The following is a 26,672-nucleotide window of genomic DNA, read 5'->3' as shown; positions in this document are numbered from 1 at the left end:
ACAGAAGATACAGGGAGCTGGGAGTCAAGTGAAAGGAAAGGGGGTTGATCGTCATTTTGACAGGCCACTCGTGACATATGTTGTTCTGTTTAAAGAGTTGATGGATTTTGGGTTGGTTCAGCCGAGGGCGATGGTTCCGATGAGATCAGATCAGAAGCCTCCTAACTATGATGAGAACGCCCAGTGTGAATTTCATTCTGGAACACCGGGGCATAACATTGAGGGTTGTAGAGCATTCAAGAATGTTGTCCCGGACCTGGTGGATTCCAAAGCCATTAATTTTGCACCGTCTCCCAATGTTAATGCTAATCCCATGCCGGCGCATGGTCAGGCGATGGTGAGTGCAATTACTGAAGATTCGGATTACGCCTATACAGTGGGTGAAGAGACTGATGGTAACTGCAAGTTTGATGGTTGGATAAAGCCGTGCATACCAGGAAGCTGGAAGGCTTAAAAAAGATCAGCACTGTCACTCGTCCGGAAGAGTAATGATTTCTGCTTTGATTTTATTTGCATGAAAGCCATACGTGTTGCCCGACACGTAATGGTCCATTGTAAGGGCCACCTCATGTTTAAATTTGCATTTTCTGCATCATTAATAAATGGATGTTTTTCAGTCAAAAAGCGGTGTTCCCTGTTTTTCATTTATTTTTGCAGTTTTAAAACAAATAAAAATGGCAATGCCTATTTTCATTTTTCTTTTTTTGATTTGTCTCGTTCCAAATTCAAAAATAATTCTCCGGATCTCATTGATAACAATTTGGTTACCCCTCATATGACTTCGACAATCCGAGCAATCAGGCTGACGAAGAAGGCGAAGAAGATTGTGATCTGCTGGAATTAGCCAGGATGTTAAACAAGAGGAGAAGGTGATTCAGCCGCATGCGGAGCAGGTTGAGATTGTTATTCCAAGCACCGCCGAGGTCAGGAAGGAAGTGAAATTGGGGCCGCTTCAGAGGCAAGTCGAGAGCAGAATGGTAGCCTTGTTGAAGGAGTATGTGGATACTTTCACCTGGTCGTGTCAGGATATGCCAGGGCAGATACCAATGTCATTGTGCGCAAGCTACCGTGGAAAGAAGACTGTCCTCTAAAGGAGCAGAACGTCGGTGCTACTTATCAGAGAGCCAGGGTGACTTTGTTTCATGATATGATTCATCATGAGATCAAATGCTATGTTATGACATGATAGCAAAGTCCCAAACAAGAGAGGGGCATCTGGCTGACCGGGGCAAGTCGGTGGACTGGTGGAGACAATTCAAACTGAGGTTGAATTCAGATAAGTGCACTATCAGAGTGCGAGCCGGTAAGCTGCTGGGGGTTCATTGTAAGGGAGGAATCGAGGTTCATCCTGAAAAAAAAAAGAAAAAAAAGAAAAAAAAAAAGAAAAAAAAGAGAAAAAAACAAGAGAAAAGAACAATAAGAATGCCTGAACCGAGGAAAAACAGAAAAAGAGAGGTTTGTGGTTTCTTAGAAAGATTGAACTACCTGTCATGGTTCACATCTCATCTAATAGCCGCGTGTGAACCAATATTCAGGATGTTGAAAAGAAAGATCAAACGGTCAGGTGAAATAATGATTGCCAAGGGGCATTGAAAAATAAAAGAATATTTGCAGGAGCCTCCGATTCTGATGCCTCCTATGGAAAGAGACTGTTAATCTGTACTTGACAGCCTTCGAGGGGTCTACGAGGTGTATTGGGTCAGCATGACTAGTCTTGTCGAAAAGAGCATGCAATTTACCTTAGCAAAAAGTTTACCGACTGTGAAACAATACATTCACTGTTCGAGAAAACTTGTTGTACTTTGGCATAGGCTGCTCGCCGACTGAGACAGTTTATGCTGGTTCATACCACTTTGTGAATTTCCGAGATGGGTCCGATCAAGTATGGGTTTGAGAATCCAGCATTGACCGGACAGGTTGCGAGAAACACTAGAGAATAACAAATTTCATCGATAAACAATAAAGGCGAGAAACACACTCTAAACAATCCCTCCACAAAGTATGGGTATACGAAAATAACTCTAAGGGATGTAAAAATACTCAATAGGAATATAAATAAAATCAACTAAGTAACAAGAATAATATACTGAATTTGCAGCTCAAACTGATAAGGTTTGCTACACTCATTTATCACTTGTGCATTTTCCTCTTCTCTATTACAGTTCTCTGAAACCCTTGTTAAATTGCTAATTTTTTGTGATTCTTTAAGGATTAAAGAATCCCTTTTGAATACATTCCAATTTGGGCTTGCCCCGAATATAATAATTCACATAAAACCTATTATTTTCCTTTTATTCTTTTTCCTTTTTTCTTTTTCTAAATAAATGGTAGGACCCACTTTAAGAGTGAATCCACCATACAAATATCCCCCTCATGACTTAAATGGGAAGGAACCGTTCCCTCATGTCCGCCTTCTTTCTGTAGTTAATCATCCTTGTCATCATATCTGAACCATTCTCGTCAGTCTGAATCTTTTCAAGTGAAAACTATTAGGTCAAGATTTGGTCCTACATCTATACCTTGAGTTTTGATGATAACAATGTTGTATTTGTGTGAGAACAATTTTGGTATCCTAATGGTTTTTTATTGTGTAACTTTAACAGCCAGTTCTGATTCTGAGTATATGACGTGCAACGTCATCAGTTTCTGAACATTGTGTTCCAATTCCATTTTTGCGCTAATCATGAGAAGTTCTGAAAGATGTTAAAGTTGCTACTGTCATGATCTTTCTGCTTCTGTGTTGATTCACCTCGGAGAAGTTTATGAGGAGATTTTATTTTGCTGTTACAATGTTCTCTCAGTTTATGTGACTCTGACTATCAAGCTTACGAAGAATATAAAGCTTATGAAGTTTTGTTACTTAGCTAAAGATTCTAAAGATCTCAAGCCAAAAGTTGAGGTTATCAAAGTTCTGACCGAAGAGTCTGAAGATTTTGAAGATACTGAAGATCTCAAGCCAGATTGCTAATGTTGTCAAGGTTCTGACTAAAAACTCTGAAGTTTATGAATCCAGTTGTATGTTTCTTCATTTCATGCTTCATCATCTATTCATCATAATTCAATGAATTTGAAGATAAGATCAAAATGGATATGTGATAAAATAGTACATGGTACAAGTCAAATATTACTTCCACTACCTAATATCATGGGCAAAGGACAATACTATACATCATACTCGTCACTAAAAATTATGGGCGAATGATGGTACTACGTGTCACTCCTTTCACCAATCCAAAAGTGGACAACCACTCTATTGGTATCCCCATTTTGACCTCCAACAATATCTTTTCTTATGCTATATAAGTAGGACTTGGAGATTTGAAAAAAAGCTGAAAGACACACTACAATATTTGACAAGTTTGTTTCTTGGTGAAAAGCTATCATTTTGGTACATTTTATAAGTGTTCGTTTTTCATTTGTGTAAAATCTGCTTGTGTAGAAGCATCTTGTAAACATAAAACCTTTGATTCAAACTTATTGTTTGTAATTCCCTAAGAAGACTAGAGTATAGTCGAATCCTTGAGAAGACAAAGAAAGTTGTTCTTTGTGATTCCTTAAGAAGACTAGGGTATAGTCGGATCCTTGAGAAGACAAAAAAGGTTATTCTTTATGATTATTGTAACCAGTTGATTATAGTGGATTAAGTTATTGTGTATAAGGTGAAATCACCTTGGCGGGTGGACTGGAGTAACTTTGAGTTTCAAGCGAATCAGGATAAAAATGCTTGTGTTTTTATCTCTTTATTCTTAACATTTGTGTGGTGTTTTTGAGTTGGTAAAAAGTTTTTGTTTTTTAAATCCAATTCAAACCCCCCTTTATTGTGTTTTCACACCTTCAATTGGCATCATAGCCCCATTTCTGATTATGATAAAAGATTTATCAACACTTCGCCATGTTAAGTATTGATCTAGTTTGTGTGAGAAACAATGGTCGTTGCTAATGCTGCAAACATTGTTAACAATAATGAGAGAGATCACTACAGTGCTAAACCACCAATCTTTGATGGTGAGAAATTTGATTACTGGAAAGATAGAATCGAAAGTTTCTTTCTTGGATACGATGTTGATCTCTGGTATCTTGTAGTTGATGGCTACATTTACCCAGTTAATGTAAAAGAAAACAATATAGCAAGAAATGCTATGACAAATCAACAAAAGAAGGATTTCAAAAATCATCATAAGGCTAGAACTATATTGCTAAATGTTATCTCTTATAATGAGTATGAGAATATAACTAACAGAGATTCCACTAAGTCTATTTTTAATTCCTTGAGAATGACTCATGAGGGGAATGCTCAAGTAAAGAAGACAAAGGCTTTGAACTAATCCAGAAGTACGGAGCATTCAGAATGGAAGATGATGAAATTGTTGAGACTATGTTCTCAAGATTTCAGATGCTTGTTACAGGATTGAAAGTTATAGACAAATGATACTCTACAGATGACCATGTTAAGAAGATAATCAGAAGTCTCCCTAAAAAATGGAGACCTGTGGTAACTGCTTTGAAGCTGGCAAAGGATCTTAATATTATTAGTCTTGAAGATATTGTTAGTTCTTTGAAAAGCCACGAGATTGAACTCGAGGAAGATGAACCTCAGAAGCGAGGTAAATCTATTGCTTTAAAGTCCAAGCCTGAGAATACAAGAGCTTATCAAGCTGAGGAAGAATTAGAAGTTTCTGACAAAGACTCAGAAGATGATGATATGTTGTCTTTGATTTCTAAAAGGGTCGACAAACTCTTGAAGCATATGTAAAATGGTCAAGGAAAGTTCAGAGGAGCTAGAAGGACTGCTGGTCATTCTGATTCTTTGTCTTGATAGAAGAAGCAAGGTTTGGGTAAAGAGGTTGCCAGCTTTGAGTGCAGGGAGCAATGCCACTATAAGAATGAGTGTCCTAAGTTGAAAAAGGACAAAATGCCTAAGAATAAGTTTTCTAAAGGCACGAAGAGGCTGATGGCTACATGGGATGACTCAGAATCCGAAGAAGAAGATTCTAACAAAGAAAAAGCCAACATTGCATTAATAGGAACCATAACTGATCCATAAGGTTCTGAAGAACCAGAAAACAAAGTGTTGCCAGAATCAGAATCAGACCCTAATTTTGAAGAGGTATTTTCTGAACTATCTCGTTCTGATTTAGAATCATGTCTCTCTGAAATACTGGAAAAGCACCAGAGTCTTCAGAGTAGGTACAAGGACCTTAAACAAGTTCAAATAGTTGCTCCTGAAACTCGCAGTGAGCTTGAGAAAGATATTTCTTCCCTAAATGAAAAAGTATTTTCTTTAGAAAGTAACAACTCTGCTTTGAAAAGTAAATTTTCAAAACTAGAGGAAGAAATAGTCTCAGAAGCTTCTAGTACTGATTGCATCATTAGATATGACATATCATTCTAGTACTTTTTGGCTAAAAGCATAGGTAGAAGCAAAATGAATTCTTTGATCTATGGAGTTATCATAAATGGCAAGAAAGGTTTAGGTTGTACAGAAACTATAAAACCTCTCTATGAGCATTTTGTGCATGTTGGCACTGAACTTGATTTTTCTGCACAGACACAGAAACATACAAAGGGTAAGAACTCAATTCTGAAATCTAAGTATCATGCACAAATTCCCCGTGATTATCCTTCTACAAACACCCAAGTTGTAAGAAACTATGGGAAAACTAACCAAAGAGGACCCCAAAAGTGAGTACCTAAGAATAAAATAATTTATGTTGCAGACATCCTTAGCAGCTCAGCTGAAACACCAGCCATGGTACCTAGATAGTGGATGCTCGCGACATATGATGGGAAAAAGGTCTATGTTCCAAGATTTGGAACTTAAGCCTGAAGGCTTTGTTGGTTTCAGAGGAAACCAGAAAGGGAAGATCATTGGTTCTGAAACTATTGGTAACAGTAAACTTCCTTCTATTATAATGTTTTTTTGGTCGACGGTTTGATGCATAACTTATTTTCTATTAGTCAAATTAGTGAAAATGGTTATCATATCATTTTTAATCAAAAGTCATGTAAGGTTGTTAGTCAAAAAGATGGTACAATCCTTTTTAACGAAAAGATAAAGAACAACATTTATAAAATCAAACTTTCTGATCTTGAGGATCAAAATGTAAAATGCTTAATGTCTGTTAATGACAAGCAATGGGTATGGCATAGACGTTTGGGCCATTTTAGCATGATAAAGATTTCTCGGCTAAATAAGCTTGGATTGGTCAGAGGCTTAGGCAACCTAAAGTTTGCTTCAGATGCTCTTTGTGAAGCATGTCAGAAAGATAATTTTTATAAAACATATTTCAAAGCGAAAACTGTTATTTCTACCTCTAGACAATTAGAACTTCTGCATATTGATTTGTTTGGGCCAGTGAAAACTGCCTCTATCAATGGTAAGAAGTATGGATTGGTCATCGTTGATGACTATAGTCGTTGGACAAGGGTAAAGTTCTTGAAACGCAAGGATGAGTCATATTATATGTTCTCTACCTTCTGCTCACTAGTGCAAACAGAAATAAATTGCAAAATAGTTAGAGTCAGAAGTGATCACGGTGGCGAATTTGAAAATAAATATTTTGAAAATATTTTTGATACAAATGACATTTCCCATGATTTTTCATGTCCTAGAACTCCATAGCAAAATGGAGTTATATAAAGGAAGAATAAGACTTTGCAAGAAATGTCCCGCACTATGATCCAAGAAACTGATATGGCTAAGCATTTCTAGGCAGAAGTAGTTAACACAACTTGTTATATTCAGAACAAGATTTCTATTAGACCTATTCTAGGTAAGACTCCCTAGGAATTATGGAAGAACAGAAAGCCCAACATTTCTTACTTTTATCCTTTTGGATCTGAGTGTTTTATGTTAAACACTAAAAAGAATCTTGGCAAGTTTGATTCTAAGGCGCATAAGTGCTTTTTGTTAGGAATTCTACCTCAAAAGGCTATAAAGTCTTGAACACTGAGACACTAATTATCGAAGAATCAATTCATGTTAGATTCAATGATAAGCTTGACCTGAAAAGTCAAATCTAGTTGAGAAATTTGCAGATAAGAAGATCAATCTTTTAGAATCCAAGGATAATGATTCTGGAGAAAAAGACTCAGAAGGAAAAGCTAAAGAATCTGAAGCAAAAAACTCAGAAGCAACTCAACCAGAAGCTGTCGTTGGTCCAACTCATCAGAAGAAGAGTAGATCAAGAGATTCTCATTCTGAAGAATTAATTTTGGGAGATACAAACGCACCAGTCAGAATTAGATCTTCATTCAAACCTTATGAAGAAACTCTTCTAGGATTGGTATCTCTAATAGGGCCCACATCTATCGGTGAAGCTCTTCTGGATAATAAATTGATTCTGGCTATGCAAGAGGAACTGAATCAATTCACCAGATACGACCTTTGGGATCTTGCTCAGAAACCAAAGGGTTTCCATGTCATTGGAACCAGATGGGTCTTCAGAAACAAGCTCAATGAGAAGGGAGAAGTCGTCAGAAATAAGGCTCGACTAGTAGCACAAGGTTATAGTCAGCAAGAAGGTATGAACTATACATAAGCCTTTGTTCCAGTTGCCAGGTTAGAGTTTATTCGTCTTTTAATTTCCTTTGCAGTCAATCATAACATCATTCTTTATCAGATGGATGTTAAGAGTGCATTCTTAAATGGATACATTTCTGAAGAGGTGTATATACACCAACCTCCTGGTTTTGAAAGTTCTCAAAATCCTTATTTTGTTTTCAAACTGAAAAAATTGTTATATATTCTGAAACAAGCTCCCAGAGCTTGGTATGATAGACTAAGTAACTTCCTTTTGGAAAATGATTTTACCAGAGGGAAAGTGGACACAACTCTCTTTTGCAAAACCTTTAAGAATGATATTCTAGTTGTGAAAATTTATGTTGATGATATTATTTTTGATTCTGCTAATGCTTCATTGTGCAAGGATTTTGCTAAGTCAATGCTGGCATAATTTAAAATGTATGATAGAAGAACTCAAGTTCTTTATGGGAATCCATATTGATCAACGTTCAGAACGAACGTACATTCATCAGAGCAAGTATGCAAGGGAACTTCTGAAGAAGTTTAACTTGTCAAAATGCAAGTCAACAAAGACTCCAATGCATCCTACATGCATTCTGGTGAAAGAATAGGTAAGTAGTAAGGTAAATTATAAGTTATTCAGAGGTATGATATGCTATCTCCTTTATCTAACATATTTTAGACCTGATATTTTATTAAGTGTCTACTTATGTGCTCGCTTCCAATCAGATGCTAGGGAGACTTACTTAACTGCTGTTAAGAGAATCTTTAGGTATTTGAAAGGTACTACTAACCTTGGTTTGTTTTATAGAAAATCAAGTGAATATAAATTAGTAGGCTATTGTGATGTTTACTATGCCGGAGACAGAATAGAAAGGAAAAGTACTTATGGAATTTGTCAATTTCTGGGATACAATTTGATATAGGAATCCAGCAAGAGACAATCAACAATTGCGCTTTCAATAGCCAAAGCTGAATATACCGCAACTTCTGGATGTAACACTCAGATACTCTAGATGAAGAGTCAACTGGAATATTATCAGATATGCGAGAGTAACATTTCTATTCTCTGTGATAATACTTCTGTTATTTGTTTGTCTAAGAATCATATTTTGCATTCTAGGACTAAGCATATTGAAATTAAACATCACTTTTTACGTGACTATGTTCAGAAGGATATTTTTCAACTTAAAGTTTGTTGATACCGACCATCAATGGGATGATATATTTACAAAACCCTTTACTGAAGATAAATTCATTTTCATTATGAAAAACTTATTTATGAATTTTTGTCTAAAATGAAAAGATGAATTTCATAATGTTAAGTCAAAAAAACTCTAAATTAGGTTATAAGAATTCATTTGTTGATTCTGAAACATGAGCTTTATGAAATAAGGAAGTTTCATGAATCAGAAAGATTCTGATCAGAAGCAATCTTATCGATCTGCCTTCTTGGTTTTGAACAATTGTTGCATTAAATGGTTGTCTTGTCGTTTGATATCATGTGATTCTTAGTGGTGACATTTGTCTCACTTTCTGAGCATGCGTGATGTTAGCGTGACACATTGGATTTCACATTTCTTGTACTCCAAGTTAGTTGAATGTTACATGTGGAAGACCAAATAGATGACAACTAGTTGTCGTTATTGACGATGATATATTTGCAGCCTTTATTGTTTTTGTACCATTTTCATAACACTTGTCCTACATCATTATTGATAATTCATATGTATCATTTTCAGGCAGAAATCTTCCAACACTTCATACACATGTCTAATTGATAATATAATAATACATACAATGATGATATGCCTTATTCGTCCCACTTAGAGAGAATAGGGCGGCGAAGTCCTTTAGAGTACAACTTAACTGCAAAGTAGCAAATGATATCACTTTCAGTCGTACCATGAAAATCGTCAGAGGCATCCCTTGAACAACATAGCCCTGGTAGGTCACGTTTGTTGTACTCATATGTGCCTGAAACGCATCACGTGTCAATTTGAATATATGTAATTTTTTTCAAGAGAATGCTCTGATTCTGCTCCTCCTACTATGATTTGTAGAGATGTAAATATCATGTATAATAATTACCATAATCATCTGAAAGCAGATAACGCACGAGATGCCTTAGTTCCTAGCGACTAGAGTCGTGCATATGACTATGTCTAGTGATATTTTAGAATGTCACATCTTTATATAAGACTAGATGCTTTGAGAGATCAACCTAGGTGACCTCATCAGAAGAAATTAGAGGAGGAGAAAGCTATGGCAAATCATGTCATTGATGTATTGCCCAGATATTGACATATTATAGAACTTGCGCAAACAGGTATAGGCATAGAAGTGTTTTCAAAAGACTCTTCCAAAAGGGACATTATAGATAACATGAGACACAAACAACAATGCAATACAAGTAACAACAAAGGAACATGGGAAATTTCGCATAAAGCAGTAGTGTAGTAATTTGATTCATTTATATATAAATTTTCATCTTATTTGATAAGTGTATAGTTTAGTTTATAATAAATGATCTATTAAACCCGGTATTTTATAAAAATAAAAGTCAAAATTTACGGTTTAGGGTGATTATGGACATGCACTTCATATGAGATACGTCTCATAATCAATTTGCATATAGAGAATACAAAAATGTGTCTCCAGATTAATTTTAGACAAAAAAGATGTAACTTAATTACAAAATGATACATCAAAAATGCTTTTTTAATTTTGTAGGAAATTCATAAGAGTATTTTGAGATTTCCTGAGAGAAACACCTCCACCTCCTTTATATTTATTCCATTCTATTCCATTAACCACACACAACTATAGGTTCCGTCCATTCAGTTTATTAAACATTTGTCATAAGCATTATAATAAGTGGTTTATATTCATACACAAACGTTCAAAACTTGCTTCAAATGAAAGAACACAATTATGATCGTGTTCGAAGGTCATGCAGAGCAGACGAACATCATTGGGTTTTACTCTGTGATTTTTATATATGTACAATGATATTGTTTTTCTTCAATATTATACACAAGAACTAATGCCTACTACCTAAGAAATCCACTGATTTTGAATCAATTCTAAATCCCTAACCATTTCATATCCATTAGGTATATTGTTCCAGGACATTATCATGTCAATAATGATAGTAAGGAAAATGCAAAAGATAACGCTTTACAAAACGAAGAGCAAATGGGCTCTTCTTTCTATGCCTCCATTGGTTGAACGGATGTCAGCAAAATTATCAAACAAAGGGTTCTATGCCTCATTTGTCGAACAGATATAAGCAAGACCAAAATCAAGCAGACATATTGACGTGGGCTTCGACGGGGCAGAATTTGGCTAGGCAAATTTGAGATAGAGCCTTTGATTATGTTCAATGTAGCGAAGCAATATATGATGAAAACTTAGTCCTAGTGATTGGAACTGCTTCCAAAACTTGAAGAGATAGGAGCTGATCCAGGCATCTGTTGTGGGGACCAGGGGCATACCCCTTCTTTTGGTGTGACATCTACATTAGGACCATCAACAAGTGGTGAATATGGCTTGGTTACTTTATTTTTCAGCATTCCCTGAATATCAATGGAAAATAATTTATCACCCAGAAGTCAGAACTGAGTAATATCTGGAAATAAACATATGTTCATCAAGCATGCTTATACATCTGAGAGTCAAAAAAGTTTTCAAATGACAGTTTAGACATAGTCCAGTTAATTCATTGTGGAAAGGATACCACAAGTAATAACTAACGAATATACAAACGAATGTTTAATGAAGCACGGCGTAGGGGATACAAACATACTTTTGAGGCATTTGGCCCATAAATGCTCAATGCATGGTCAATTGAAGAGTAGACTTGAAGAGCTTGATGGGATTCAGGGTAGCATTTTACAGCACGAACATTTTCTTTCACATCCAATGATCTAGACTGCAAATATAAAATGAGCTGCGAAGGAGGAGATTTTGGGTTGTCCTTTTTTCCATGCATCAGTTCCATTGTACAAAAGTCATCCCACAGTATTTCCCACACTATCGAACAAGGATCCTTTGCAGGGCTGAACTTCCTCTGAGCAATAATATTGGACGGTTGCTGGCAATATAAAAAGATTGCTGATAAATAAAAGTGGATTGAAGAAAAAGGGATTTTTTTGTTCAAAATCCTGAATACATACTTGCAGTAGTATGACTCTTCTATGAGTGACCATGAAGATTTTCCCCTTTGGAAGCATAAAGTGATCTTCATAAGCATCTGATAAAGCAAACTTTCCTCGAACTTTGAACAGATCAACCTGGCCAAAAAATGAACCTGATTCTGCCAACTGCAGTATTACCTTCATGACAAAATATGGCAATTGTTTAAAATTGAGCTCCCAAAAGAAAGTCAAAATTCATCAAAAATCAAAAGATAAAAAATCAACAAAGCAAATTGATCGCACAATTCGGTCATGCAACATAACAAGTAAATTAGCTAGCAATATTTTTGTTAGAAGTCACAACAATGGTCAAATAATGTAGTATTCCAAAGCAAGATCTTCAATCACACTATATTACACAATCCCAGCATTCAACTTTTCAGCCTACAACTGTAGTATCTGTTAAAAGTTGCGTATTTCCGAAATGAATTGTACAATTGCATCATTTTCTACTTCAAATTAAAAGGTAATCCAACCAGTCTTTAATATAAGCAATAGTAAAAATGTATTTTGTTCAAATTTGGATCAAATACATTTTGACTTTTACTTAAATTTATCACTGGTGAGAGTATTATCTTTTCTTTAATCTTGAAAATTGGGTGATTTTAATTGAGTGGATCTCAATAATTAAGCTTAGGATTTGAATGAGAATTAACTTTTTTTGTTTCAATACATTTCATACCTAGTATTATAATTAAGAGTCAAATGTGTAAATAACAGAATCAATTTCAGGGCTGTGATTTATAGTTAGTTGCTCATGGTACCTGTCCTTGAGCTTTATACTCCTCATATAATTGAAGCAAATTATCACCACTTATAACACGAGGCAACCTCCTCCGGAGAAGCTGTTCATCAGATGTTATAGCAGAGGCAATTTTCATTCTCATAGCATTGGCACCTTCTGTCGTTTTTGACAGAAGATCCAGAACACCACTCACAGGTTGAGCAGCTGCACCAATAATACCCTTCCCAACACCCTGAACAAAACCTTCGACGCCCGAAGTTTTAGCTCCTTCAAGAGGCTTTGTTAAAATGCCAGTTACCCCTCTGAATAAACCTTTAGCAAAAGCTCCACCTCCCTCTCTTATAACATCACCAAAATCCTCCACACCTTTGTTTTCCTGTCACACAGTTATATTAAATATGGTTGTCAGCATCCTACTAAATCACTACACATGACCTGAAAATTTTAAAAACACAATAAGAATAAGAAAAAAATAAGGTGAGAAACGCACTAGCTAAGGAAAGTACTACTTAAAATCTTTAACTTTTAGGTTTAGTGGGTAATACATTATCCAAATTTAAAGAACAAGAAAAGAAGAACAGCCTGGACAAAACCTGTCTCTGTCGACTTTGAATAAACTTCTTATCCATAGACAATGCAGCTACACCTTTGCTCATATGTCCAAGTGCACTACTTGCATTGCCCAATATATCAACACCTGAAAGCAGCTGAAGCGGTTGGCCTAGAAGATCTTTCCGGATATTTGAGATAGCCATGCTAATCATAGAACTCTGCCTCATACATACGTTCTCATTGAACCTGTGGTTTATCCTGACCTGGATCAGAAGTACACATTTATCATTAACATCACTTGTTATATTCTCCAAACCATAAAACTGAGTAAACTTAAGGTATAACATCTCATTTGTAAAAAAAAAAGGCATAACATTTCAAAACTTGTCACGCCAAAGATCTCCATCATCTAAAGATATATCTGCAGAAAAGATAGGTTTCATAAAATAACATTATTGCAAAATTAGTCAAACATTGTTAAGAGTATGGTCACAGAATATCAGTTTTAGCCAAGACTTTGATAGAGTCCCATAATAGCTACCTGTCAGTGAGGCACTTAGTCACGTGTCTATTAAACAGAATCAGTTAAAGCTTTGTAAGACTGAGAAACCAAATCTGTTGCAATGGATTTCAGACACCTGTTACTGTTGGGCAATATGGATCTAACAGATTTGTCAGAACTATAAATAACTAGATCTATGTAATTAGATCCCCTTTGGTATTCCACATTCTCTCGTAACTGAAATATCTTCGAAATTTTCTGTTTCAACACATTTCTTAATTTTTCACCTGCTCAATTATTAATACACTCACAACATTGCATTCAATGCTTCTTTTTCCTCTGTTTCAGCATCTCTTTAGATACACTAGATGTTTTACGAGTCTACTACATGGTAGTCATTCTCTTGGAAATTTTTAATCGTTTAGAAAAACTTGCATAAGATGTTTATAGTTAAAAAACAAACATATAAGGCTAACTAACTAATCTTAGGCAAGAAGCTACTAGAAATTTACATAACAGTCCGTAAAATAAGGTAAATTTATAGAAAATCTTAGAATGTGTGGGTTGGACATAACTTATTCCTACAAAACCAACTTGTAAGGTGAAAACTGCCCAAACTTTATATGTGGGACTAAATCCACCCCTTCAAACAGAATAACAGTTAGAAATGAATTAGTTACAAAGCTTTAGAAAACTCTAGAAGGTTGTTACAACAACTATGTACTGAGCTGTAACTGAGTGTAACTAACTTAATTCAGACCCAGCCTATTATAAATAGCAGTTGGCTAATTCAATGTAAAACTAACATTCATTTTCTGTTAATTCATAAGAGAATTATAAACAGAATTCTCTCTTCTCTCAACTCTTATTAAATCAATATGAACAATTCTTCATCCCTTCCACTTTTCTATTACAGACAACAATGAAGGCGGAATATTTGCTGCAGATATTTTTACTAAATTATATTGGGACCTTTAGTCCATTAGTTAAACCAATTAGATTAGAATAGTGCTTGTACATTTTTTGACATACTCAGAATATATTATTTAGTTTTCACATAAAGAAACTAAAATACTTACAGGCATATTTTCCGTGTTGCCTAATGCAGTCATTAAAGATGCCCAAAATCCAAGCACTCCCCTAGGTCTTTGACTTGGCGACATAGCCATCGACACTTTGAACCGTACTTCCGAAATATTAAGGACACTGTAATGCGAGGTAATGTTATATAGCTTCTAGAAACCCAACACACATAATGATGCATTTTCAAGAGCCCTGCTTACCCAATTTGAATGATTGGATCAACTGATGCAGCAGTTGTTTGAGATTCAGACAGCCTACCAAGCTTCACCTGCTGGATCATTTCATGAAGGCGCCAAATAATAGGTTCATGGATGTTTACTAAAAAGGCAGCAGAACTTTCCGGCCCCTGTTTACCATAATCAGTCATAAACAATTCAAAACCTCACGATTCATAAACAAGTTAAGAATTAACACATCTCTTTGCTAAATACTTATATTATAATGTGGTGACACTCACATGAAGACCAATGTATGGATAGACACAAAGATCCAATGATCCATTTGATTGTATTGTAATGGAAAATTTCAGGATATAATCAGTCTCTGACACAGCTCTTTGAGGCCTGAAGAGGACTGGCATTGGAGTTAATGGCAGTTGGTTGTCCACTTGTAGCCCACACATTCTGAGTTTGAATCTGGAACACGAGATATTGTATTCTCAATATTAAAATTTGTAAATAATGGGATAACCAGACAAAAATGTCTTGGTATAGTCATGTTAAATCTTCTGGAAAGTGTCCGAGTTCACCAGTTAGCAAGATATTAGGTTTGAACTGAACTATATAAATATCCAGCTTCCATGTTGTAAACGAATTCAAAGACACATATGTTGATTAAATGAAAATCTTACCTACTGATTCCGGATCCCAAACCGGTTGAATATGCCAGAACAAGATTCTGAACAGACAGGTACAAAATTTCCTCTGGTGTATGATCAACAATAGACACCCCAAACTCAGCAAGATCAACATTGATGTGAAACTCAAAGTCCGTATCTGACATTAGCTGTTGCTTTTGAGAATCATTCACTGATGATGAATGTCTTCGGCTCATAACTCCTATTGGTTCAGTTTCAGGCATCCAATCACTGATCTTAACAACATTGGTTTTCTCTTCCTTTACAATTGTAACACGCAACGCTCTGGTTGGTCCTTCTGCTACATGGACAGGCGTGTGATCAGAAATTTCATCGATATCGTACTTCAGTGATTTCATTTGGTCAGTACCATCTACCAAGAGTTCCAACAAACGTCTTCTACCAAGATCTTCCCACAGAAAAGAAGCAGCAGAGTTTGGAAGCAGCAGTTGCCAGGAATCACCGATACCATCAGCTTGACGAAAACGAATGGGTAGGAACATCGAACGATTTTCAACTCTGTTGATAGAAAAGTATTTAAAAAACAGGGAAATTCCAATCTATCACAAACAGTGATAAAGATGAAGAAAGAAACAAAGTCAAGAAAATTTAGTCTCAAATCTTAACCAAAATTTAGTCTCAAATCTTAACCAAAATTTAGATCACAACAATGGCATAGGTAGATGAAGTAATGGGAAATACTGCATCCTTCAAATGCTACTGAAAAAGAATACATCTTATCTCGGACAAGTTGATCCAAAGTCCAAGGAAAATAACCGCTTCAAATGTTTTTCACGATATATACAAGGACTTACGCAAAGACTATTCTCCTTTACCTCAGTGTTAAAACAATATAAAAAAATAAAATTATTATGACGATTCATGGAGAACATAATGAGAGTACAAAAACCTGTAAGGACTTGACAATGAATTCAGACGAAAAACCACTTCAAATCGTGATCTCTTAGCGCCACTTCTTACTGCAACCCTTAATTGCATTGTTTCATCTCCAACATCTTTTTTCAAACTAATGCGCATTATACCTTCATAACCTACACTGAATGGTGTACTCCATTTGTAGCCATCTATCCGTAACTGAATGAATATAGGATTTGTATGAGAATATAGTAGTTTCTCATACAGAAACTTCACAAGAGAATATAGAAAACAAGCCAAATATATAAGCTAAAGATATATTCTGAAAATTAATGACAGACCTTCAAAAGTTCAACTTTAGCTGACGACTGCCACTCAAATGGTTTTGGAGGATCAGTGGGATGTATCCATACAACAGACTGAGTATCGGATTGCTGTAGGCAGAGACTACATCCAACCCTATTGATGAACATTGTGTGTGGCTGGAACTGAACCACCTGGACATCAAATAGTTTGACAGTTACTAATATCAAGGGTAACCATGATAAGTTATACATATTGCAGGAACATAAGTATATAAACTAGAAAATAAATCAATATAAGGCAAGTACTAGTATAACATTCCGACCTTTGTTCTGTCTGAAGTCATTTTCAACAATGCTGAAAGCTTGTAGTAAGATCCTTCAGATTTGAAAGCCTTAACATCAATACGTTCCTACACGAGTTTCAATGAACATTATATAGTAAGGTACAAACAGTACTAATATGCCTTACTAAAAAGAAGAGGCTGTTGGTTTGGTAATTTATTAATAACACCTTGTTTTCCAGTTCAAGCAGAGAAACCCCAGGGCTGTAAACTTCAGAATAGCGCATCGAAACAGAAATGCCCAGCCTAGGTGACAAGTATGTATCTTTCTGAGATTGAAACATTGTAACTCCACTACGGCCAGCATAATCTTGTGGAGAAAGCATGCTGGGAAATGGGTTGCTGTCTTCAATTACTTCAAGTACTTGTAGGTTCTTCCTTGAACTAAAATGCCTTCTATCCAGCGAGCTAATGGGATTTTTCAAAGCTGTCTTAGCAGACCTGACAGCCCTAGAAAGTGAGACCGAATCCACCTCTGCATTTTCCAAAGGTTCCACTTCCACCAAACGATATGACAAAGGCAGGGAAGATTCATTGACAATCCAATAAGGGACAAAAAGTCTTAATGTTTTTGGTGCAGCACTTGTCCCACCCATATCATGTTCTATACTCAAACGCAATTTCCTACAAAAATGATCATTTATATTCTTAAAATTTGGATAGAACTTAACTCAAAATTACAAAACCAATTTGTAAGGTAAGAACTTCCCCCACTGATGTAAATAAGTTATTTTTACTACTATTAGTAGTAATTTTTATTCGGGCTTTAGTCCATTAGTTAGGCCAATTAAATTACGATAGTCTTATATAAAGAAATTAGTGCTTGAAATTTTAACATACTTTAACATACTTGAAATATACTATTCAATTTCAAACATCGTATCAGAGCCTACGATCCGACCTTGGACCGTCTACCGTTTATATCTACACACCAAGTCCAAAAGAGTGTTGGACGTGAGGAGGTGTATTGGAAAGAATCCAAGTCCCACTTTGATTAGATATAAAGCCTCTAAAGAGTTTATATAGAGTGACACCCCTCACCTTACAAGCCAGTAGAAGAATTTTGCAATATTTAAAAGAAACTCCAGATAAAGGAATTTTGTTTGAACGAAATAGAAGTGTGAGTCTTGAAGCATATAGTGATGCTGACTATGCATGATCAATTGTGGATAGAAGATCAACTAAAGGATATTGTACTTTTCTGGGTGGGAATCTTTTGACTTGGAAGAGTAAAAAACAAAGTGTTGTATCTAGATCTAGTGCTGAAGCAGAATTCAGAGCAATAGCATGAGGGATATGTGAACTACTTTGGCTGAAAATGATATTAAAAGACTTAAAGATAAAGAGTGATGAAACCAATGAGACTTTATTGTGATAATAAATCTGCTATTAGCATAGCCCATAACCCAGTGCAGCATGATAGAACCAAACATATTGAAGTTGACATATACTTCATCAAAAAAAAGTTAGATAGTGATCTTATGTGCACTCCATTCGTTTCTTCTCAAGACAACGTTGCAAATCTTCTAACTAAGGGGATGAACAACAAAATTTTTGAAAAGATTGTTCCTCTTTAAGAAATGTGGTTGAGCCTAACACAACCCTACAAATCCGGTTGTTAGAATGAGGACTGTCCCACTTATAAACACATGTTCAGGCCATATATTATCCGATGTGAGACTCTTAACACCCCGCCTCACGCTCAGAAAACTGGAGTGTGAAAATAAATGGTGGGTGACCCGATAGCAAAAACTATAGTAGGTGGCCCACCAAATATTATTGTAGTATCAATTAGGATATTATTGTATTGAATATTTCCTTAATTAGTAGGGTTGATTAGGAGGCTTAGCCTATATATATATATATATATATATGTGCGTATTTTTCTCCACATAATAATACAAGAAATTCAGATTCAAGATGGTATCTAGAGTTTGATTCAAAACCCTATTTTTTTCTTGGTTTACAACCCAATTTTTTTTTTGGTTCACAACCCTAGTTTTTCTTGTGTGTTGCTTCTGCGATCTAGGGTTCTTTAGTTGGTGGTGTTGAAATCATGACTGAAATTCCAAGCCCAAAGAATGGTGTTGTTGAGAAGAATCCTCCCAAAAATAGTCTTTTTTCGTTTGCGTTTCAAGGAACACTTGTTATTACCATGACTAAATTAAATGGTAATAAAAACTATTTGAATTGGTATGCTTCGGTTGAGTTATAGTTTTTAGGATAACGTTTGTCAAACCATCCTGCTAAAAAGGTTTCTCAAATTGATAAAGAGATACAAGATGATTGGGAAGCCGCTTACTATCAACTTGTATAATTGTTGTGGAATTCTATTGAACCAAATTTGATGGCACACTTTTGTGCGTATAGAGATCATGTTATGAGGTTTGGCAGAAGGCTAAAAACCTTTATGCTAACGATATTCAAAGAATGTATGTGCTAAGAGTCCCATATCGGATACTATACGGTCTGAACATGTGTTTATAAGGGGTGCAATCCTTACTCTACCAACCGGTTTTGTAGGGTTGAGTTAGGTCCAACCACATTTTTTAACATGGTATCAAGAGTCTCGTTTAAGATTCGGTGGGCCAGCGTCTATGATTTCCGCTATCGGACCACCCACCATTTATTTCCATGCTCGAGTTGTCTAGTCCTGAGCGTGAGGTTTTTTGTTAAAAGTCCCACATCGAGTAATATATGGCCTGAACATGTGTTTATAAATGGGGGCAGTCCTCACTCTACCAATCGGTTTTATAAGATTGAATTAAATCCAACCACATTTCTTAATAATATATGCATAGTCCGTAATTTGGCTACTCTTCAAATGAATGATCAAGATTTATCAGAATATCTCACCCGTGCTAAATCTACTATTGATGGCCTCAAACTTATGCTGGTTAGTGATGATATTACGAAGATATTAGGCAAGCTTGACAATATGTTAATGGTGTTTGTCCTTCATGGCCTCTCTAAAAAATGTAGTTCGGTTAAAGACCAGGCGATAACAAATATTACCATCCCAACGGTAGAAGAACTAATTGATCGTCTCGTCCGAGTATCTCTACCAAGTGATGACACTCATACTACTCTTGAGTCCTCTGCTTTTGTTTCTAACTTCAATAATGGAGGACGTGGTAGACTTGGCCGTGGTCGAGGACGTGGTAGAGGAGGTAGAAGTAACTTCCATTGCACTCATTGCAGGAAAGACGGGCACACTCAAGATTGGTGCTTTGACTTACATGGCTACCCGATCAAAACTGCTAATGTTGCGCAAACCACTGCAAACCGTGAATCAAAGGCTAAACTCGAAACTATTTTCTCTTCCGATGAGTATCAGGAGTATTTGCGATTGAAGGCAGCACAACAAACAACCTCCTCAGCTATTATTGCTCGTACTGGTAGTTCAATGGTTTGTCTTTCTCATGTTGCTCCTATTGGATGGGTTACGGATTCTGGTGCTTCAGACCATGTGATCGGTAATGCCTCACTTTTCTCTGAATTATCACCACCTAAATATCCACATTATATTACTGTTGCAGATAGATCTAAAATTGAGGCAACTGGTGATGGACGAGTATCACCTATCCCTCACTCTCTTTGAGTTCTATTTTATTGATTCCTAATTGTCCTTTCATTTTGATTTCTATAAGCAAATTAACCAGTCTCTTTAAACTGTGTCATAACATTTACTTCTGATTCCTTTTTGATACAGGACCGGAGTACGGGACAAACAGTTGGAGTCGGAATTGAATCTAGTGGTCTTTTAATCTTCAACCACTCACTTCCGCTATATGTGCTAACTGCTGAATCTCCTGATCTTCAGCATCGTCGCTTAAGTCATCCGAGTTTATCAAAATTGAAGAAAATGGTGTCAGGTCTTCCTCATTTAGAGTCCTTACAATGTGAGTCGTGTCAGTTAGAAACACATGTTAGAGTTTCTTTTTCCCGTCGCATTAATGGCAGAGCTTTGTCTCTTTTTGACGTCGTTCATTCTGATGTGTGGGGTCCTAGTCGAATTCGGTATAGGTATTATGTTACTTTTATTGATGATTTCTCAAGACGAACTTGGAAGTTTTTAATGAACGATCGTTCTGAGTTGCTTAATATTTTTAAGAATTTCTGTTATGAAACCTCGACACAGTTTGGCAAAACAATTTGCATTTTACGCAGTGACAATGCACAAGAATATTTTTCTGATCGTTTCATCTCAGGTCTGCAGATGTTACATTCTTTGATGACGTACCATACTTTCCTAACTCAGGTACCTGAAACTAACTTAGATCAAATTTTGCCTATTCCTTATTTTGAGTTGGTTGAGTCCAATCCTTTATCAACTAGTTCATCTATTGTAATAGATGAGTTTCCCCCTAGGGTGGAGACAGACAATGTTTGATGAAATGTCAACTTTAGAATCTAATCATACTTTGGAGCTTATTCCTCTCCCACCTGAAAAATCTGTTGTTGGTTGTAGGTGCATATTTAATGTTAAGGTTGGTCCTGATGGATAGATAGATCGATTGAAAGTTCGCTTAGTGGCAAAAGAATACACACAAGTCCCCAGTCAAGATTACAGTGATACTGTCTCTCCTATTGCGAAGATGACATTCGTTCGCCTCTTTCTAGCTATGGCTACCATGAAACAATGACTTCTATTTCAATTGGATATCAAGAATGCATTCTTGCATGGTGACTTAGAAGAGGAGATTTACATGGAGCAACCTCTTGGGTTTGTTGCTCAGGGGGAGTGTAATCAGGTATGTAAATTACACAAGTCTTTGTACGACTTGAAACAATCACCTCAGCATGGTTTGGAAGATTTAGTAAAGTGTTGTAACAATTTGGGATGAACCGGTGTGAATCAGATCACTCTGATTTCACCAAATGTTCTTCCAATAAATATATTTATCTAATGGTTTATGTTGACGACATTGTAATTACATGTGGTGATTTTGAGGGTATCAAGGCTTTAAAACAACACTTATTTCAAAATTTTCAGACTAAAGATTTAGGTCCTCTTCGTTACTTTCTAAAAGTTGAGGTAGCTCAATCAAATTCAGATATTGTCATCTCTCAAAGGAAATATGCTCTTGATATTTTGGAAGAAACAGGTCTTCCTGCAAACCAGTTGACACTCCTATGGATCCTAATTTAAAGTTTCTTCCTAATCAGGGAGAGCCATATACTGATCCAGGAAGATATCGAAGACTTGTAGGAAACAGTTATTAAATTCTCCTTGTGACAACCATTGGGAAACAGTTATTCGAATCCTTAAGTATATCAAAGGATCACCTGGAAAAAGGCTTGTTTTTTGTGATAGAGACAACACTAATATTATTGGATATTCAGATGTTGATTGGACAGGAGATGCAAGTGATAGACGATCTACATCGGGTTATTGTGTTTTTATTGGGGGGAATTTGATCCCATAGCAAAGTAAAAAAACAAACGGTCGTTGTTCGATCAAGTACAGAATCTGAGTATCGAGCCATGGCCCATGCCACATGTGAACTCTTGTGAAGTCGGCCATATGGAACTTATATGTGACAACCAATAAGTTTTGTACCTCTCCTCCAATCCAGTTTTTCATGAAAGGACAAAGCATATAGAAGGCGACTGTCACTTTTTTAGAGAGAAGATTACCACTAGGACCATCAAAACCTCCTTTTTTTAATTCCAAGGATTAACTTGCTGACCTCTTTACAAAATCTCTTCGCAGGCCTCGGATTACATACATATGTGACAAGATGGATATTTATGATGTATACGCACCACCTTGAGGGGGAATGTTATTTTATTATTATTCTGTATATATTGTTTTTATCGGTAGTATCCATTAGGATATTATTTAGGATATTATTGTATTTAATCTTTCTTTAATTAGTAGGGGTTAGGAGGCTTAGATATGTGTATTTTTCTCCATATTATAATACAAGAAATTCAGATTCAAGACTTACAAAACTAGTTTATGTCATTAGATGTAAGGCACTTATCATATAGATTACACTCATACAAAAATAAGAAAAGTATCACTGTTATGTAACAAACGAACTATGTTAAAAATAATAGTTTATGATTCTGCACAACTTGTAACCCAAAGCTTAAAAACTAGTAATTGAGAAACGCATAATGAAAAAAGAGAAGCATATTATATAAACTAGAAATTGTTAAATTTGGGATTCTCAATAAAAGATGAGAGAAAAGTATTATTGATAAATCCTGACCTACCTTGTAACAAACACAGAAATTCAAAAGCAAATGAATTATGAATCAATTTTAAAAGAAAATGAATCAATTTTCACTCTTTTCTCTTATCTTACACTTCTTAAGTGTGCTTTGAGATCATTCAGCTCCAAAAATAAATTCAAGTATGAAAATATAGAAACACAAGAAAAATAATACTCTGAACACGGCAAAAATACACAATCCCTAAGAATAATATTGAAAAAAATAAATTAATGCGACTTATCCAAAAAGCATATTACAAACCTTCTACTTTGTCGGTGAACCATCCAGAACGATGAGACGTGATTTGATAAAGCAGGATCCAGCACAAGAATTGGCTCCTGAACCAAGGAGTAAAAGCAAGATGATGAAGAATCAACAAAATTACAAAACACTAGTAATTTCAAATATAAATATCATAATCATACTATAGTAATACAAGCAGAGCTAGATTAGTTATCACCTTTTCCATAACCCAACCATTCTGCACAGACAAAGTAAGGTACAAAGGTTTCTGAATATCAACTGAATAGATATGTACACTCTGACGAGAAGAAACGATACCACAATGTCGCTCGACACAATTTCCTTCCTTTGTTTTCTCTAAGATTGAAAATTCAGCAGGACAAGGAAGTCGGTTCTCCAATTTCATAGGAGAGTTAATAGATATTCTCCAATCATATACAGGGTTATTTAGTTCAGTATTAAGGACTGAGGCATCTGTACCCACACTAAACCATAACTGTTTACTTCCACTGCTAGGATTACAGCACAGAAGTATATCCTTTTTCTCAATCTCATTTAGCTTTAAAGAACAATTGGATGTCACAGAATTGGGTCTACAACCTGGATCTAATTGTTGGTCTTTGCTAAATATATAAGTTGAACCAACAGCTACAGCATGACTCCATGAATACGAGGGCTGAGAATTATCAAAGCTAGGTCGAATTTGCAAATGTTGTTCAGAGTCCTTTGACGTACTTCTCCATGATAAAATAGTGGACGCTCCAGGTTGCACAGTACTTACTCCACTCTGCAAGGATTCTACACCTTGTTCAGAAGTGGGTTGTCTAGTACGAATCCAACGCCTTCGACGGACAACATCAGAGGCCGATTTTGTTGAAGATTTTGATGAAGTAGGAGGCCATCTTAAATTTTTAATGTCTGATCCATATGCCCAGCCTTCCTTGTCAACATGCGGAAACTTTTCTATAGACCAACCTGAAGCCCATTTCCACCCAGGAGGAAGTGGAGGTTCAAAGAAGTCCTGCAAAAATGATACAGGTGAATGAGGATCTTAATAAGTGCAATAGGTATGGAAATTAAAAGTTGATAACAAAGAACCTATAAGTATACCAACCTTTGATGAGGCCGAGAAGTCCCTTGTGCTCCAGTGTCTAGGATTATCAGGGTGTACACCTGGCCAACTGTTACCCCAACCTGATGATGGCTGATAATACTGATTTTGAAAGACTTCTTCAACCACTGTATTCGAAGTGCTTGTTCCAAGTGAGGGCTCATGACCACAAGAAGCATTACACGTTGAAATAGTCAATATAACATCTGAATCATTCACTACTCCGACAAGACCCCTGAAAATTACATGCTTCTTCCCATTTTTCATCACAACTTCCATACCGATATATTCCTTCTGTAAGAATTTTGGACCAACTGTAAGTGGAAGTAATGATCGGACACTCTCCCACTCACCCTGTGGGTCAAGACCCACCCAAAAACCTATGTCTCTATCCCTAGTATTTTCACTTTCCAATTCTTTTTGAAGATTAGCAATAGTATTTCTTTCAAAATAAGAAGTTGAAACAACGAGGGAGCTGTCATGCATGAATTCAACATTGCTTTGCTGACCCTGCAAAAGTGAACGAGAAATAAGCAAAGTATTTTATAGAAATTAATAACTTATCAGATGGACAAATCTGGTAAAAACAATGTAGTGAATGGTAACTAACCATTCTAGTAAATGGATACGATCTAATATTTTGAGCATCATATGGTTGATGAAACATTCTCACTGAAGCAACTTTCTTAAGAGTATTAGCACCATGTCCAACAGAAAAGGAAAGTGCACCCACGACATCCCCTGCAAGATGAAAAGACAAGTTTTGAGGGGAAAAAAACATGCTGAGTTGAAAGGAAAAAAAAACTCCAATGCGGTAACAATATATGATAATGAACCAATAGAAGAAAATGTGACATGGGAAGAAAATGTGTTAACTAATCAGATTGCCTATAAATTTGTTTAAAATAAACAAAGCCACACTGAACAGACATCCAAACTATATGCGACATTTCACTAAATAAGGCATTCAAGAAATACCTTTCCCGGCTTTTGCAGCAAGATTTGTAACCTCTATTTCCAACTTGGCAGGGGCCTGTTACAATTTATCAATGTGACATTAAATGCAGCAAACTCCTAAGGATGTACAAAATTTCAAATTGAAGAATGTAGAACATGTTGATATATAAGTTGGGGGAAATTGCAGATTAAACAAAAAAGCCAAAGCAAAAGAAAGTTTCAATGAAGCTCTTATTACATTTCAAAGACTAAATAGGTCGAAATTATGCTATTAAATAAACACATAGCAAGAAAAATAAAATAAAAAAGGAGAAACCATAAGTTGAATGTAAAATAAAAATAGCATAAATGAGCTTTCTTTAGCCTATGCAAGGCAACTTTTCTAACGTAATGTCACTATGCCAGAACATGAAATACATATTATGAGAGCACAGTTTAGTTTCTGCATAATGTCATTCTAAAAGTTATCTCAGTCAATGAGCATTATAGGAACAAAAAAGAATAAAAACATAAACCTAATCAATTAATGACGCACATCACACATCAATTACCTTTCGGGGAACTTCAAATATAAAAAGTTCATTCCACTTTACATTGCCTTCATCCCGACTATTAATTCTTGATATTATAGGCTTGACACACTTTGTTCTTGCACTCTGAGGAAAAAGCTTTTGCTGCTCGGACGCCTGACTGTCAACAACAAGACGCAAGGCACAGAAGAAGTTATGGCTGTTACCATCATCAATTATAGATAAACCCTGCAAAATTTGAAATGAGTTGATTTCAATGTTATGGGTAGGAAGGAAAAGCAGGCATCCAATTAGAATTCTGTATAACCATTTGCATCATGACCTTTGCTTCCAGTATCTGTACTGCGACATAGTAACGTGCTTCTCTAGATTCATCTGCAACATTTAACCTATTTGAAAACCGTGGAGGAGGAATCCACACAGAAACACAGTCTCCGTGATGTAGCATGTCAACTGTATCTACATCATGCTCAACTTTTTTGACAAAGATATCACACCCAAGTTTATTTTCTACTATCACAGTCTGCAAGTCATCCTCATCTAGAGCAGAAAAAGTTGTACTTTCTCCTTTGTGTTGACCACCAGCCTCCTGCATTCCAAACAGTTAGCAAGGCTTTTAAAA

General features: G+C 35.9%; 1 protein-coding gene across 1 annotated transcript in view; it reads right to left on the bottom strand.

Annotated features, from left to right (window-relative positions):
- Positions 1-10,499: 10,499 nt before the first annotated feature.
- LOC127112994 (uncharacterized) overlaps positions 10,500-26,672 on the bottom strand; it is a 31,036-nt gene continuing 14,863 nt past the window's right edge. Inside the window, exons 12-31 of the mRNA XM_051046424.1 lie at positions 26,373-26,639; positions 26,072-26,278; positions 25,542-25,596; positions 25,174-25,304; positions 24,567-25,073; positions 23,670-24,473; positions 23,471-23,547; positions 17,155-17,608; positions 16,967-17,053; positions 16,680-16,835; positions 16,373-16,557; positions 15,457-15,981; positions 15,064-15,241; positions 14,807-14,952; positions 14,603-14,729; positions 13,063-13,284; positions 12,489-12,845; positions 11,704-11,862; positions 11,334-11,621; positions 10,500-11,103 (exon numbers count right to left, since the gene is read on the bottom strand). Of these exons, the coding sequence (XP_050902381.1) occupies positions 10,945-11,103; positions 11,334-11,621; positions 11,704-11,862; positions 12,489-12,845; positions 13,063-13,284; positions 14,603-14,729; positions 14,807-14,952; positions 15,064-15,241; positions 15,457-15,981; positions 16,373-16,557; positions 16,680-16,835; positions 16,967-17,053; positions 17,155-17,608; positions 23,471-23,547; positions 23,670-24,473; positions 24,567-25,073; positions 25,174-25,304; positions 25,542-25,596; positions 26,072-26,278; positions 26,373-26,639 (5,091 nt within the window). The 3' untranslated portion in view covers positions 10,500-10,944. The remainder of the gene's footprint in view (positions 11,104-11,333; positions 11,622-11,703; positions 11,863-12,488; positions 12,846-13,062; positions 13,285-14,602; positions 14,730-14,806; positions 14,953-15,063; positions 15,242-15,456; positions 15,982-16,372; positions 16,558-16,679; positions 16,836-16,966; positions 17,054-17,154; positions 17,609-23,470; positions 23,548-23,669; positions 24,474-24,566; positions 25,074-25,173; positions 25,305-25,541; positions 25,597-26,071; positions 26,279-26,372; positions 26,640-26,672) is intronic.

Source organism: Lathyrus oleraceus, unplaced genomic scaffold (assembly GCF_024323335.1).
Source record: "Lathyrus oleraceus cultivar Zhongwan6 unplaced genomic scaffold, CAAS_Psat_ZW6_1.0 chrUn0232, whole genome shotgun sequence".
In the NCBI taxonomy this organism is placed as follows: Eukaryota; Viridiplantae; Streptophyta; class Magnoliopsida; order Fabales; family Fabaceae; genus Lathyrus; species Lathyrus oleraceus.
The sequence above is the reverse complement of the archived record's forward strand: the minus strand, read 5'-3'. Positions and strand labels throughout refer to the sequence as shown.